The sequence below is a fragment of the Monodelphis domestica genome, chromosome 2, assembly GCF_027887165.1.
Source record: "Monodelphis domestica isolate mMonDom1 chromosome 2, mMonDom1.pri, whole genome shotgun sequence".
Classification (NCBI taxonomy): domain Eukaryota; kingdom Metazoa; phylum Chordata; class Mammalia; order Didelphimorphia; family Didelphidae; genus Monodelphis; species Monodelphis domestica.
Genome location: NC_077228.1, coordinates 222,575,825 through 222,593,741, shown reverse-complemented (window position 1 = coordinate 222,593,741; position 17,917 = coordinate 222,575,825). Strand labels below are relative to the sequence as shown.

General features: G+C 34.3%; 1 protein-coding gene across 1 annotated transcript in view; it reads left to right on the top strand.

The window, feature by feature from the left end:
* MAP2K6 (mitogen-activated protein kinase kinase 6) overlaps window positions 1-8,806 on the top strand; it is a 192,660-nt gene extending 183,854 nt beyond the window's left edge. The window contains exon 12 of the mRNA XM_056817223.1: window positions 1,793-8,806. Coding sequence (XP_056673201.1) covers window positions 1,793-1,870 — 78 coding nt within the window. The 3' untranslated portion in view covers window positions 1,871-8,806. The remainder of the gene's footprint in view (window positions 1-1,792) is intronic.
* The last annotated feature ends 9,111 nt before the right edge of the window (window positions 8,807-17,917 follow it).

The following is a 17,917-nucleotide window of genomic DNA, read 5'->3' as shown; positions in this document are numbered from 1 at the left end:
CTGGAAGGAACAGCCCTTCACAGACATGAATACAAATAATGACTATTGATGGGATTTGACCTGTATTTTAACATTACTATAAAGCCAAAAGCTTTACCAATTTCAAGGCAATCTAGATTGCCTCACTGTCAAATATTAATGGCAGTGTCATAAATTTAATAATTTATTGAATCATTTTTCTCTTCTATCACCTTTTCCCAGAGGAAGTCTAAAGGGAAAGGAAGGGAAGAAAAAGGGAAAATATATTAAACACTTAGTACTTTTTGTGTCAGACACTGTCCTAAGTGCTTTTAGAAATAGTATCTCATTTGATCTTTACAACAACCCTGAGGGGTAGGTGTTCTTTCTTATTATCTTCATTTTATAGTTGAGGGAAAATGCTGGATATTATTTTTAAAAGGAGATATAAATATTTGGACCTGCTCTTTAGGAAAATGATTTTAATAGTGAACTGGAGGATAGACTAGGGAGAGACTTAAGCAGGCAGAGCAACTAGTAGGCTATTATAATAGTCTAGGCTTGAAGTGATGAAGGCTAGTAGCAGTGTCAGAGGAGAGAAAAGGGAATCTGTGAGATTTGTTCTGAAAGTAGAATGGGCAGAGCTTAGCAATTGATTGGAAGAGAATGGGGTTTTATATTGGGAAATCCATGTAAATAATAAATCAATAATAGGATAAGCAGGACAAACTGGAGTGTTTGTACCTCTCTAATTGTTACCCCACTCCACAATTGTTAAATGTAGGTGAGATCTGTGTCACAAAATGGTACACTTTTATTGTTCTAAATGAAGCACATTGGAATCTGAATATTTTGAAACTGGTGAAGTATATACCCTCAATGATTCTACATAGCTAGATCCAGACTAACTCCCCACCCCACACCCAATGCAGGCAGGATGCATTTCTCATACAGGTGTGTGGATACCTACATAATTTCTGTCATCATTCACTCTCATTACATACTTATTTTAGCAGTTAAAAAAATTAAACTACAACTGTTTTCTACTCTTTTCAGGCACCAAACTTTTCACTTAGGAAAGAGGCTATACCTTACATCCTTTACCAATTGTCTTAATTTTTTTCTTTATGCAGAAGTATTTTTTCTACCACTTTCAGTACCCAACCTGCCCCCCATGAAAGAATAGTACTTTAACGGGATAATGCCTTAAACTTAAAAATATATCGTATATCAGTAAGTTAACGAATAGTAAGAGTTAGGAAGTCCCACGTTCAAAACCAGCCTCAGGGACATTACTAGCTGTTTAACCCTGGGTATGTCATTTAACTTTGCCCTATCTCAATTTCTTCATTTGTAAAAGGGTGGCTAATAACAGCACCTACCTTCCATGACTATTATTAGTAAAAAATCAAGATAATATTTGTACATTGCTTTGCCCATCTTACAGAATTATATACATATTAGCTTTTATTATTAAGGTTATTCTATGGAAATATGTTTTGTGTGGTGATACATAATAACCCAGATCGAATTGCTTGTCAGCTCTGGGAGGGGGGGAGAGAAAAAGGGAAGGAAACAAAATGGATCTTATGACTTTGGAAAACTTAAGTGGGAATTTGTTGTTAAAATAAAAAATTTGATAAAGAAAAATAATAAGCTATTATTACTTATGAAGTTCTATTATGTGTTGGGCATTGTATAGTAATGGTAGAAATATAAATATCTACCCCTAATAGACCCACATAATCAGCTTCCTCTCCAAATCTGCAGTTTTGTTAACCTGCTGTAAAGGTGGCTTATATTAATGTGTATTTCTGTTTTTTTTTCCCCCCAGCAACATCAGTTTTTCACTCTGCATGAATCCAAAGCAACAGATGCAGCATCTTTTGTAAAACTGATTCTTGGAGACTAAAAACCATTGGACTCAATCACTTGACCCTCCTGTGGATTGGTGGGTTTAGGGGGTGGATCTTCTTCACTAAAGCATCAATAGAAACTTGGCATTGAGATGATGCTATTTTTTAACCCTGCCTCTCCGAAGGTTGTTTGTTTGTTTATTTTTATTTTTTTTCCTAAAAGGGTCTTGGAATCTATAGTGTATAGAATGAACTGTCTAGTCAGATGAAATATAAGGCTCAGACTTTACAACTTTGAAAAGGTGATTAAATATTTAATGACATGTCACAAGACTCCTTAACCTTCTCAGCCTTTTCCTGTTCCTTTCCAAGGAGAATACATTTGTCTGGGTTAATAGGTGCTATGGTAGTTATGAAGTCCTATGTAGATTTATATTTTGTTCCTCCTATTATTTTAATATTTATGTTTAAATGCTTGATTTGAATAGATTCTGTTTTATGTGAGGGAGACCTTGTGAACGAGAAGGCTATGATGGCAATATTTATGGGGCTTTGCAGGGGAAAGGGTTAAAGAACTTTTGGGCTCTAAAAGGAACAATTTAATATGCATCTTTAAGAATGATAACAATCTTTTCTTCCCAAGAGCCTATTCCAACCATTGTTGCTGCTGCTGCCACCTTCCCAAATACCTTGTCCAATACTGGGTATTCATTAACTATTTGGTGTGATGTGATAAGGCATCCTAGTACTACTTTTCTGACTTTGGAAGAAGTAAAATCACTTTATCATGGCTCAAAGTGGAGACACAGCTTGCTTCTCATGGCATTTATGACACTTTTAACTTGATTGTGATATATACCTACCCCCCTACAGAAGGAGGGCATATATGTACATGTGTGTATGTGTGTGTATGTGTATTTGTTTTTGGTAAGCTGTGAGTCTTGCCAAGGGTCTTCTATTTATATTATTCTGTATTCAGTAAGGATGATTCCTTATCAATGTCTTAGGGGGTCATGGAGGGATATTATATATCCAACCAATCAGGGAACTGGTGCCTTCTTCTGGTTCTATCTGTTCTGAAGTGTGTTCTGAAATACCACAGGTATTATTTCTTTATCTTTGTGGCTAATGGAGTGTTTATTCTTCTTCTCAACCCCCTACTCAGTGAAGGAGTTTCACCATTAATCATTTTTCTTCTTAATGGAGGAGCTCTATCAGGAAAAAATTAGGGGAAGCTTGTGGTTTCTTGGATAAGATGAGGAGAATCAGGAAGATAAGTTAGTGCCCTTGTGCTGACTCCAAGTTTCCACAGGCTGCAAACAGGAAGAAGTTTCCCGCTGGCAATTCATTATCATTGGACACAGGCGGCTAGTTCCATTGGAACTCTAAGGAGGGTACACAGTCTGATTCAACGAATCTAATTCTTTCCTGTGGCTGCCTCTGGATTTAGACTCTGTGATGTTGGACTCTGGGTGGTCATAAGACCAAGAATGGTCAAAGGTTCCAGGTAAATTTCAGATCTGCTATAACCCAGGAACACTTATTGGCCTTGGACATAATTCATGCTCAGAGCATGCTCCTGAAGTATGAGGACATCTGGGGTTTTAATGAAAAGTATTGATTACGATTTCTCACAATGCTGATCTTCAACAGGGAGAAGCACTAGGAGGCAATGATTAGCTCTACTACACATTTGGAAGTTGCTGTTGTTTCTTTGATCTCTTTCACTTGTTGCCTTCTAAGTGCAGTAGTGTTTGGTGCATGCAAGGGCCATCTTTCTTTGTGTCTACTTCATGTGAAAGAAGATCTGTGTTTCCTTCTGCTTTTATTGCATATATTATTGTTGCCAATATACTTTTCCACATTTGGAAGAGGAACATCGGGCCAATGAGTATATAAAACTTTCTCTGTCTCCCCAATTTGAGAAGTTATATCTGTGGTACCTTGAGAAGATATATGGAGAAAAAAGACAAAATATCACCATGCACCTAGCTCTGCAAGTTTTTATTTAGACAGAGGACTGTTTATTCTGCTTAGTTTAAAACAGAGCTATCAACCCTTATGGCTTTGAATAGCCTTAAATGGTTCTGCTAGAAGGGGCAAATGCCTTCTAATAAAACAAGAGGCTGAAGCATATGGTCAGAAAAAAAATACTTGTCAATGTTTACTATGGCTTGTAATGTTTTCTGCCTTGTGAGAATAAAAATTATTGGAGGGTGGGTGGGAAACAGAGGGCTTGACTAGAAACAGTTTTGATTACATCTTTAGGTAAAGTGTGAAGGTTTTCTTTTTAAAATAAAACATCAACTCATAAAAGATCTGAGTCAAACAACTTTTACCAACAGTTCTCTACAGTTCTGATTTTCCATATGTTGATATATACACATATGTATACATACATGTATGAAATACATACCTTTACATGTATAGTCCCTGCTATATAAGCACTTGATTTGTGAATTACCCATTCATACAAAGGGGCAATAGGAGAGCATGTGGGCTCAGCCCCTTGATGAACACAACTTCCCCTTTCCTGTAAATTCAGAACACTTCAGAATAATTGACATCTGAGAGGTACCTTCAACAAATATTGAATCATAGAATGCTAAAGCTAAAAGGAACTCAGAGACCATTTAGTCCATTTCATTTCTGACCTAGAATCCTTTCTACGTGGTGAATGGTCACATGGTTTTTGCCTAAAGATGTCCAGTGAAAGGATATTTCACTACCTCATGAAGTAGCCCATTCTGCTTTCATATTGATCTAATTATAAGGAGGTTTTGCCTTATGTTAATTCTACATTTTCCTATTAGCAACTTCTGCCCTTTGCTCCTAGGTCCTCCTTTTGGGACCAGGAAAAACAAGACAAATTTCTCTTCTAAATGATGACCATCTTTAGAAGCATCCTAGCTCCACTTTCATCTTTTTTCTTTTTCCCAACTATCTACCCTACTCCTTTTTTTTAATTCTTAGCTTTTTAGGTGCCATTTCTAATCCAGATGCACAGATGACTCTTACATAAAAGATAGCCATTGTTTCTCCCCAAATATTTTTTTTGCATCTAGTTATCTCTAATTCATTCAGTTGATGCTCATATGACACAATCTTGAGACCCTTCACCATTTTGATTGTTGTCTTCAGTAAGGTTGTTGATAAACTAGGTTGTTGATAAACTTCCTAAAATATGGCATTTAGAAGTAGCTTGACACTCTAGAAGTGGTCTAGCAAAGGGAGAATGATGTAGTACTATCACTTTACTTTCACTAGACATTATGATTCTCTTAAAGCTTTTATTACCTTTCATAGCTATATATATATTGATTCCTACATTGAAGCTAAAGCCAACTAAACTTCCTTCAACCTTTTTCTTTTATCTAGCCATGTCTCCCCATACATTATACTTAAAATGTTGATTTTTTTAACCCTTTTGACTTCTTAAAAAATTCTATTAAATTGCATATTAGTAAATTTGAACCAATGTCCTAACTTGTCAGTATCTTTTAAAATCTTGATTCTGTCCTACAATGCATTAGCTATTCCTCTTAGTTTTCATGACTTCTACAAATGTGATATACTTTCTAGATCTTTATGAGGTCATTGGTAAAAATGTTAAGGATGTCTTTGGTAAAAATGTTAAGAATATATCCAAGCATAAATACCTTGGTCAGTTCACTTACACTTTTCTTTCAAATGGAATTCAAACCATTCCCAACTCGGTCTAGCCATTAAAGTAGTGCCAAATCTGTGTAACTGTAATATAGTCTAATCCTAAGCCATATCATTCTATCTTTGCCACAAGAAGAGCATGATATACTTTGTTAAATACCTTCATTTAATCCATTAGTAAACATTTAAATATCTAGAATATGTCAGATACTGTGCTGTGGTTAGAATATAAAAAGAGACAAAGGATAGACTTTACCCTCAATGATCTTATAATCTAATGAGGGAGAGATCTGGGTAAACTATCTCTTGCATTCATTAGATCTACTAGTATAGCAAATCCTATTAAAAGAGGAAATAAGATTAATGTTTCATGATCTGTTCTGGATAAGAACATGCAGGTTATTCATTATACCTGCTTCTTTTTTAAGATTTCTATTATCTTGTCAGGAATGAAAGTTTGCTAATTTGACAATGGTTTGTAGAGTCAATTTTCTTCCATTTAATTAAAATCATCACAATATTTGTAGCCTTTAGGTCCATGACCTTTGACTGGTTGGTCACTGCCAGGAGTTTGGCAGTTTATGTGGTCTAGTTGTCTAAGTGAATGAATCAAATAATAGAATCCTTTATTAGACACTTATATATGAGACTTTGTTAAAGTACTGAAGGTGCATATAAAATTGAGACAGTTTCTAGGGTGTATTTCATTGGGTACCACCTCATTTATCTTGAGTATCAGCTTCCATTTATCCATTTTAGCTCTGCCCTTTCTAGTCTTTTTTTAAAATTCTTTGCTTTTTAAGATGCCATTTCTAATCCAGATACATAGACTTAAGAGACTAATAGTCAATTACCATTTACCCTCTGTGCCCTCTAAGTAGGAGTCTTGGATACTACTGCTATTGGGCAGCTATGTTCCTAGCATTCTAAATTAGAACATGAAATGTATTTACCCTGAGAAACAATGTTATGAGTGGTGATTAGGTGTAGATGAAAAGCACCATGTTTCCATCATGTTATTAGTTAAATAGGTATTTGTAGGTCAGCCTGGCAACCTAACCACCATGTATTAAATTATTTTCATTGGGAAATATGTTCCAAATTCCAGCCTTTTAACTACATATAAAATTTGAATCACAAATTGCTAATAAGCTGGAGACTGCTTGTAACACACACACATTCTCTACATACACATAATACACATAGTCATATATTTAATGTCCTGATGTTAGATATTTTGACTTTAATCACATATGTATAGATATAAGCAACCCTCCTCCCCAAGTACATAAATGTATATGTATGCGTACAGATAGCTATATCCCTGCATAATTCTCAGTATACAGATTATGAAATCAAAAGAAAGTGTTCATAATTTAAGTCAGTGTCATATCTAGGTAAAATGAGATATCTTATTTGATTCATGATGTGTGGCTTAAAAAATCAAGATTGATGAACTTGATATTCAAATGAGAGATTCCCTCCAATTTTTTTTACTTTGGGAGGTTATACACATGCTATGATGCTACTTCTATTGTTGGGACTTTCTTGTAGAAAAGCCTGCAGAGTCAGAAGAAAAGCATTCTCAAGCATTTTTTATAATCAGCTCTTGTTTTTGAGTGGGATTTGATTTTATTTGACCTGTCCTATCCCTGGTATTTCTAGAACTTCTCTCCAAAATGACATTTGACTATTTCCCCCAAAAGCAAACTTTATTTTCAAAGAAAAATGATTTGTTACTATTGAGGTATTTCAAAAGAATATGCTGTAGATTCTGAAATAGAAATTTAATGAATGATTTGAGTAAGGTAAATAGCTTTATTGAAATGTGGCTAATCTTCTAAGGCAACTACTTTGAAAGGGACAGTACTTATTCTGATATATACTACCTAGTCTGCTTACTTAAAAATGATTCATGGGGGCAGATAGGTGGCTCAGTGGATTGAGAGCCAAGCCTAGAAACTAGAGGTCTTGGGTTCAAAATTGACTTCAGACACTTTCTAGCTGTGTGACCCTAGCAAGTTACTTAACCCCTTTTGCCTAGTCCTTATTCTTCTGCTTGGAATCAATCCCTACTGTTGATAAAGGTTTAAAAAATGACTCATTGCAATTGGTCATATGTCATTTTCCAGTTCAGTAAATATTGAATGTCTAAACATGTGTAAGGCCTTAAAAACAGTGCTTTAAGTTTGTATGACACCTTGTAATTTTCAGATTGCTTTCATAAATATTTCATTTGATCTTTATAACACTGTGGCTTGTGAGATAGATAAGTGGTGTTATCTTCATTTTACAGATGAGAATATAAGTTCAGTGAGAGTAAGTGATCTGATCAAACTTACACAAGTTAATTGTTGTAGTTATAGGAGTCTGGGCTCAAACTTCATAGATGATATCTTACAAAATAGTAACATTATGAATTGTGATTCATTAGAAACAGCATGAGGTGTTAGATAGCTAGCTGTGGAGGCAAAAAACTCTGAGAAGTCCAGCTTCTGACACATACTGGCTATGATTTTGTGCAAATCACTTAAACTCTATTCTCTTAGTAATTCTGTTTAGACTCCTTAGTTGCAGAGAAGGTGCTGGCTTGAATTATTAGACAATTCATCCCATAATTTTCTGTCTTAGTAGTTCTCAAACGTTTTGGTCTCAGGACCACTTTACTCTATTAAAAAATATTGAGGACTTCCAAAAAAGGTTTGTTTATGTGATTTATATCTATCAATATCTTCCATATTACAAATGAAAATATTTTGTATTATTATGAAAATTATTTTTATCTTTATTGACTTCCTGAAAGGGTCTCAGAGACCCCAAGATAGGTCCTGGACTGTGCTTTGAGAGCTGCTACTTTTGAAATAACAACTTCAGTCTTTATCCTTATCATGGATAGATTGTACATTGATTTATGATTATATGCCTCAAGAAAACTTATTTTGAGTGACTACCATAGTTAAACTATTAGAAAATGAAAATGTGTTTGTCTTTAACTATTTCCTCATTTCACAGAAGGGATCCAAACTAACACATCTGATCAAAGCAAGAAATTTTAATTAAATAATTTTTCTTAATAGTTAAAAATATAAATGTTTACACAATGAATAAGCTCTTTGTTCTTTCCTGTTGAAATATGTGCTTGGACATAAAAGGTACACAAACATACACATGTATAGGGGACATTTAATCAGACCATATGTAATGTCTCCCCATTAACCAACAAGCTTTTGCCTGAATCTGTAGGATTTACATGGAGCTGTTCAAAACCATCAGTCATTCATTTTTATTTGAGTCAAGTAGAATAAACATGTCTAAGTGAATACTAATTTGGTTGTCTTTTTCATTCCAAAGTGATCAAAGAAAAGTTTTGGAAACTTGCATATCTTGCATCCTAATGGATTATTTGTTTTGTTCTTTTTAGCTCTGGTTAGGTGTCTTGACATCTGCAATAGTAATGGTCCTTTTTCAAAGCTTCAGTCCCTGCAGCTGGTTTTGTCTCCCTAATCATTCACTAAACTCTCACCAGACTTTATGGGGGATTTTTAGCACACACAATGCTATGCATATCTAAGTGCACATGTACAGATCTGAAACTGTTTTTTTTCCTGGTTGCTGAGAATTCAGTAGGCTTTGACACCAGGTTGGAATTACTTTTCCTTTTGTATTGTCAGTCTAATTTATGAAGGAGACTAGATAATGCTCTCATCAGCTAGGCTTAATTACAGTAATGTGTCTTGAAAAACATAACACTACATAGATTTTCTTTGGGGAAATGTGTCAGGCACCTCCTTATTTCTTGGCTCGAATCCAAATTTAACATCATATACCATGTATCAACTGACATACTTCCCTGAGGAGACTAAGAACAGTTTTGTTAGAGATGAAAACTCCCTTTTTTCCTGCATCCTTAAATGTAATTTTAAAGGCCTTACAGGGCTCATTTTTAGCCCCCTCTTCTTTTCCACAAATGTTTGTATGTGTGTGTTTTCTTTTTCTTTTTCTCACAGAGCCTGAACTGTTCTGATTGATTGTCTTCAGCTGCAGCTGAAGGCCAGCCAGCCGGTTTATAGACCTAGTTCCAGCATCAATTCTCACTTTGAAAAACATGACATTTAAAACCAGCCTTTGGTTTTTCTACATATGGATCTGATGGTTTTGTTAAAGATTGTTTTTGTGTCTTTCCTCCTGGAATACATGCCTCACTTGGACACCATATCCCTTTGACCTCAGAACACCTTTATTTAGGTGCCATGGCAACTATTGGGATGGCTTTATATGATACTGCTAATTATCAGTTTAATTGGAGAATATTAATATTATTGACTTCATTACAGTGAAATACTAATGTTTGTATTGTTTGTAGTTAGTAACCCTAAAAACTGAATTCTTTGTGGTTTGAAACTACATACAGCTTTGCTCTTTTTTCTTCCCCCTTGATTCTTGCCATTTATCTTTTTAATTGAGGTCACAACCTCCTTTACTACTGTCAATATTGTGTTACCAGATGTTGTGGTCTAGAAAATGAAACAACCCACAGGTCACAGAATTGGAGGAAGCAGGGTACACACAATAAAGTAGATCCTGGTTTCTCTAAATGCATTTGATTTAGTATCATTGCAGCATAACCACCAAGGAGGAGAAGGATATGTTTTTTATATTTTAAAACAACCCTGAAAATGTCTTTTTATGATAGAAGAGGCTTATTAGTTTTGCTAAGACAGTGGGCTAAGAGAATATAATAAAACCCCTTATCTTGGGTTTGGAAATGCATTGTATAATAATCCAATGATTTTGACATCTATCATACCCAAGATTTGAGTTAGATTTTCATAGCTTTATAAACTCTCATTGGACTTCAGAAGTCATATCAGGGTATCCATAGAGCTCTTCAGAACCAGTGGGACAAAGTTAGTGAGATAAATGAAAATTCCATAGTAGTAATTAGTTTGCCACAGCTAATGCTTTGATGATTTAGTGAATCTTCTTCTTCTATTTATGTATGGCAGGCAGATAGTAATTTGATAGTTAAATTCACCTTCAGTTCTTTTGTTTCAAAATGGAAATGCTATTTTTTTCTATTATTCTTTTCTAGTCCCACATCTTAATATATTCAAAAGAAAATATGCCAGAACCAAATGTACTGGAAGAATATATTCCAAATTGGATAGAAGATAAATCAGTATACTATTTAGCTTGCAGAATGGGATATTTTATAGAAAATGAATCTATAATTACACTTTATCTTCAGGTATAATAATGATTGAAATAGTTTCTCACTTCAGGAAGATGCAGGAAGATGATTTAATTCATCAGTTCTTGAGACAGATGAATTCCATAGAATTAGAAATATTTGAACTTGACAATGTTGGAGATTTCTCAATTCCATCATATTTTCCTTTCATTTCTCTCAAATAAGTAATTAAGTTGTCAAGGAATAAAAAGTCCTTGAAGGAAAAAAAATGTACCTGGAGTTTTTGCACAGGCAATTTCATTCTCTCTTTTCTATGCAGTAACTTATTTTACCTTAGAAATACATCTTTTTTTTTATCAAAAGTTCACTGCCTCTTTGACTTTAAAAAAAGCAAGACAAAACAAACAAAATTAGATAATTTACTATTTTGTGTGTGGTTCTGCTTCTTCTCCCTTAGTATGTGAATTTGTGAGGCTGCCACTACCTCAAAAGTGGAAGATAGATGTTATGAGGAAAATCTTCTGACTTCTATATCTCATCTACTTGGGGAATTACTTAGGGAAGTACAATACAGGACAATTTTATATAAAGTTGGTTCCTCTCTATTGGACTTTGTTCTCTCATTGTGGGAGAAAATAAGTAGCATTGGACATCTTGCTTGCCTTATTTTGGTCTCTCTGTTCTCTTTTGTCTACTTAACATAAATACCCTGCTAATAACTGTACTAGGTACAATTATTTTTGCCTAGTCCCCTTTTATCATTTCAGTCCTAGAGCAATAGAACAGATGCTGATGAAAACAGGAGTTTCTTTATTATCTTTTTGATAAATTTGTCCCTGAATCATCAAGCAAACATAAATTGCACTTTTATAGATATTATTTGGCAGCTGCTTCATAGGTGAACCTTTTGGCATATTGACTTGAGATTTACTTAAAAAACAAACAAAAAAACCACACAAACAAAAACAAAAAACCCCACCAAAAATGCTTTTCTTTCCCTGAAAAACAAACCTTGAATTCCAGAACTACCAAGATGAAATTTATTCATGTAGGGAAATTGTTACTTAATATATTACCCACCATGTATTCTTGTTCATGTATACCAGAGAGACATATTTTTCTACATTTTTTTTTGAGAATTGTTGTTTATAAGCACACAAATCCAATTGGAAGCTCTTCTGATGTGGTAACTAGAAATTACACTTTGGCCTGGGTTTGACTTTTCAGGTCTTAACCAAGGAGACATGATTTCAGATTCCTTCCCTCCCCCCCTACTCCTTCCAGACAGAATTCCTATGAAAATGAGAACTATTTTTCTTTGTCTCACAATGTACTAAAAGCCTAAATTGAAGCATGATAGCCAGGTCAAGGACTTTTTGGTAGTGGATTTATTTTTACAAAGCAATCAAAACCACCTCTTCTTCCCTCGCCATTCTCTTATCCTCTTTCTCCTCTGTCTTCCTCACCAGTATTTACTGAGCAGGTGGTAACTTTAAGAATAATTTTATCTTAATATTTTCCTAGGGAATTATCTTGCTTCCTCTTGAAGATTTTATTCTTAGGGGTGGGCTATAATATCAAATAGCTCACACATAAGCGTCATAGAAAACGAAAGAAGGTAAAGGAGCTAATCTGAGGCTCAGAGCAGGGTTAGATATGTACTTTTTCTTATGATTCCCCTTCTTGGGTACTTGAACAAGATCATAACACCTGGTCTATCTTCCTTCATGTTGTGCATTTTTATACTTCTGTCCTTATTCCCTTTCCCTAAAAGGCGGTATGGCTTGCTAGATAGAATTAGATAGAATGCTGTAGTATATAGGAATGAAAATTTGAGTTCAAATCCAGCCTTTGATACAAATTAGCTGTGACACCATGGACAATTCATTTAACATCATGTTCTGTGCAACTCTGAAGTTATAAATTGCAACTGAGTTGCCATTCAGCATTCAGGCTAATGAAGGAGTTTCTGCACTGGGAAGAGTTTCTATATTTGCAAAATCACAGGCCCAGCAGTTCCTTTCTTCAAACAAATAAACAAACACAGACACCTTTACTCCCAGGCTCAGAATCAAACAGGTGAGAGGGAATGGCCTGATTTCTTAGTGGAAATAAGCAGATTTAATCCTTTTAAAAACTTCAGAAATAAAAGGTGGAACTTGGGTATACACTGACCTTGATAGTTTTGTATACATCTAAATTGGGAATTCTTAGCCTTTTCTGGTATCCCTTTGATAGTCTAGTGAATCTATGGATCACTTCTTAGAAGAATGTGTTTTAAAACCACAATTGAAGGATATGCTAAATTTTAATTAGAGATTACTAAAAATAAAGATGGAATCCCTCTCCCCATTTCTAGTTTTCCTAAATTTGTTTCTTTTTTTTTTCCAGATTCTTGTGGCCAGGAGGAAAGTAGGGTAGTCATTAGCAATATCATTACCTAATGACATTAAGAATCTACTTGTGGGTATAACTGTTCAACTCTAGTGTTTATTGCCTAAGTGTTTACTACATAGTAAGCACTTAATAAATACTTATTAATTGCTTGTATGACTTTGAGTGAATCACTTAATATCTCTCAGTCTCTTTTTTTATCTGTAAAATAACAGAGTTGACTTTTGTGGCCCCTTTCATCTTTCCATCTGTGCTCCTAAAGTTAATCACAGTTTTTTGACTTCTATGAATTTTAATAAATGGAACATAAGATGTTTTGTTTGGGGGCTGAGAGAGAAGTTGGAATCAACAGCAGTATCAGAAAAGGAAACTGCTAAAAGAGGTTTGTGGGCTGGTACTTTGCCTCATTTATTTGTGAAGCTATCCTAGCAGAGCTGACATGGAAAATTCAAGCTTTGGATATCCTTTGTATTCCTAATAAGAACAATATGTGATATAGAGATAACCATCAATTTGCATATTGGGTTGTTGTCTTGTTTCTGGTATCTTTACTGATTTTGACCCTGAATTGATGGACAATACCACAAAAAAAGTGAAGAGAAAGAATTGTTCTGGTTGTTTGGAAAAGGAAGAAGGCATAAGTCTGAGCACCCAACTGCCACAAACCTCCTCTTTTGACAAAACATGTATGTTAAAACATGAATTCGTTTTGTTTCATATTACCATAGAAGGCTTGGTGTGCTGGTAGTAAAAAATTTAGCTGGGAAGAGGGTAGAATAAACTTTGGATCATTTTGTATTCCAAGTAATCAGAAGAGTTACTCAATTAAGAACTGCTTTTTTAAAAGAAATATTTAATTAAAATATACTTCGCATCCCCACCTGAAGACCTACAACCTCCAGTCTCTAGATGGAATACTCAATCAATCTTGATGTTCATCAGCAATGAATTTCAGGAAATACACTCTGTCTCTCTGACTCTCTGTCTCTGTCTCTGTCTCTGTCTCTGTCTCTCTCTTCCTCTTCCCCTTCCTTCCTTCCTTCCTAGAGATCAGGAGTTGGGCCAGATATGGTCCCTTACCAATTCAAGGAATCTAACAATTCCAATGACCTTGTTATTGAAAGGAAGGTCATGGGTGGTTGGGGTTGCAGGTTAAAAAATAAAGTTTTATTTTCCCTTTTTTAAAAAAATGGGCTCTATAAGAATGAGTAATTTGGAGAAATATATACTAAAAATAAATTTATATGTACTGGACACAGGTGTTTAGATATATTCTTATTTGAAATGGAATGTCTATAAGAATAGATTTTTCAGAACTGGTTTTGGAAATAATTATGCTTGTTTTACCTTATCAGGAACTATGAATGATGAAACTGATTACTTGATAAGGATAACATCTTTTATTGACTTCTTTTGTAGGCAGAGCAATTATGACTTCTATTGATTGGACAATATTAGAAAGTGAAATTGCCTCAAATCATTTTTGTACAGGGAAACCTGATGTCTGAAATCTCCAGCTATCTGTGCTAGAATTGCATCATCACCAGCATTGCTGGTGTTTAAATAGAAAAGGGAAGGAGGAAAGCTGGATTGGAATGTTTGCAAAGCTGGTGTTGACTACAAACTGTATTATGTAATTGGGTAGAGTAGAGAGAAAGGGGCAATGAAATACCAACTGAACCATTTCAGTACCTGTCATGCTGGCATCAATAGAGTCTAGATAGACAGTTCTCCAAAAGTAATCTGCCACCATATTAGATTTATATGTTGGCATTTTAGAGATGATGCATATATGAAGAAGGTATTTTTATTAAGTTCTATAGACACAGTCAACATCTTTTCACAAGGTTTAATTAAAATTCCAGGTGGTTTGATAATCTAGCAATTCCATTCACTTGTTTTTAATATGTCTTTTAATCTCAGATTTGTCTACCAATATTACTTATTCTCCTGCATATAATTAAGGCTATTTCATATTACATTTTGGAGAGTGCAGTTATTGTTCTTCATAGAAGACACATAATTTAGATACATTTTTAATCCACAAATTTATAGAATTTTCAATTGTGAAAGGGCCTTAGAAGTGACCGATTTCTAATCCTTTTGTTTTATCAGTAAAGAAACAAGGTAATACTTTTTTTAGTTAACATTTTATGAGTTGCTTGCTATCACAATGGATATGTATTCTAAATGTTCTTCAATTATTTGGTATTTTAAGGTAAAGATAAAATTACTATATGTGATTAATTAACTCTCCATGTTTCTTCTAAATTTTATTTTTAATCCCAAATCTAATGCAAAGAAAGCTATGGGTCAGAGTGCTTTAAAAATCCATAGCCTAGATGGTAATAATTTCATAAGATAAATAGAGACTCCTGCAAACTTAGCCATGGTACTTGAAATGCTCTCTTCTCTTATGAAGAGCCATGACTCTCCATTACCCAAATGCAAGCCAGATTAAATATACCATCTCTGAAATGATAGAAATTTGAAATGTTTAAATAACCCCTTCTTGTAGGTTTTTGCCCCCTTTAATCATCTTGGCATTTGTAATGTAGTACTTTCTGGTGGAGTTACTTAACAATGCTTTCTACCTAAAACAATTGATGTGGTTATTTTTCTTCTTCACATGTTCTATTCTGTCTTCTGCTTAAGTATCGTATTTGGGTCCGTTAATATGGAATTCATTAGAACTTTGTTAGGTAAGGATCTCAATAGGACATGGATAAGATGATTCAATAAATCTGAAGTGAATGTCCAATTTCAACTATATCCTTAAGGCTTTGTGTTCTTCAATTGCCATGAGAGAGAAGCCATGGGATATATACTGAACTTTGTTTCTTCCAGCCTTGAAATATATGAGATATGTGTATATATATATGTATATATATATATAATATGTGTGTATATTTGTGTGTATGTGTACATATCTTTTCAGGGTGTTCTGAAAGTCTTTTAAAGGTACATGAATATACCCACATATGTTTATATATGCTTTAATGGCATACACATATATTTATAATCATATAGAAAGGAAAACACATGTGGATATAAAGGATATTCCAAAACTTTTGGAACACTCTGTACTTGTACACATGCATACTTTCTTTACTTGTACATATATATACATGTATACACATATGTATATGTGTACACGATACAAGTACATACAGATATGCAGTTCACATGTGTTATGCACATGAGCATATACACATGTAGGTGTACATATCTGTATGTATATATAAATAATAAACAGGAAATAACAAGTATCAAATAAGTTTAGTAAAACAAACCAATAGATTGTATTTTTTTTAATTAAAAATTAGCTGAGACTTCATGAAAAGCACATCTGAATTGCCTTCACTACCCATCTTTGCTTATCTTGATTAATCCGTTTGTTAGCTTATGCCTCCTGTTTGTTATCTAGGTGGTGGGGCTTTGAAAGACTGTTTAATATAAATGTGATTTTTTTTTTTGTCTTGTTCTGAAATAAGGATGTTGCCAAGGGATTATGGGTCAGAAGAAATCCTCAAATCTTGCTACATTTTCAGGAAAAACATTAAATAAAAAAATGTCTTTAAGAGAGGTTGGGTAATGTAGTAAATAGAGTGCTGACATGAGGGGGGAAAATCTGAGTTGAAATCCTGTCTCTGTCATTTTCTGGCTATGTGACCATTGGCAAGACACAACCCCTCTGAGAACCAGCAGACTGCATAAGACAATAAATGATCAATGTGTTACAATTTGCATCAGTATGAGTTCCCACACCAATGAAATCAAAAGTTTTTGAAGTATTATCTTCAATATAGCCTTCAATTTTTTTTTTTAGCATTTAGGGAATATTTCTACTCTAGGCTCCTATCACATACATGTTCACCTTACCATTGAAGTTGGCCTTATAGAGGATTGTTTTTTGCTTTTGAATGACACTTGTCCTTGACAATCTGTTTTTATCAATCCATCTCTATACAAGTACTATTGATATTTACCAAAGGCATATCAATTTTGACTAAAAATGTACAGACTTAAATCAAAGTGCCACTTATCCCAAACAGAAGATCATGTAGAAATTCCATTTCCTTCCACCTTTTCCCCATGTAAACCTAGTGTATCAATGGAAAGAATTAATGTTTTTCCATGACATTGGGGATATCATCATTGAATATTTCTTTGAATCGCTGTTCTTGTTGGCTAAAGAAATAGATGTGGTCTTGAAACAAGTGATGGTTACATGGCTATTTCCCTGGTTCACCTTTCCACATCTCAAAAATGGGAGAAAGGTGAGGGGGGTGGTGTAGAAAGAGATTAATTGACACTGTAACTCCTGGCATTAGTGAAGAAGCCTTTATTCTGATCTTATATCTCAGGATATTCTTTAGTTCAATATTGCTGCTTAGGAAGATGAGATGGTGCGCCATTTCTCAAACCTTGAATAGTTGAACTGGTTTCTCAATGTGTATGTTATGTAAGCTAAAAATCACATTGTGTGTTTATTTCATTATCATGTTACTCTGTGAACTGGTTCAAACAAAAATTTGAAATAAGAAAGGAAAAACAAAATTCAGCCAAAACACTCAGCCACTTTTTTCTGGCAAAGTAGAGTGATACTTTTCAAAATAATTTTGCATTAAGTATTCAAGAGTAAGGTGTCCTTAAAGTGATGGTGTGTTGATCTCATAAAGAAAATGTAAAACAAATAAATATTGTTTTAAAAAGCATTTAGTCTGTATGCATTAATTGAAATGGAGGCCACAGAAATCTTTTCTACCACGATTGCTGCTAATTGTTTTTTGTCCACCAGGTATGAGCTTTATATGAATTGACCTTCTATTTTCTACATCTACCCTATGAC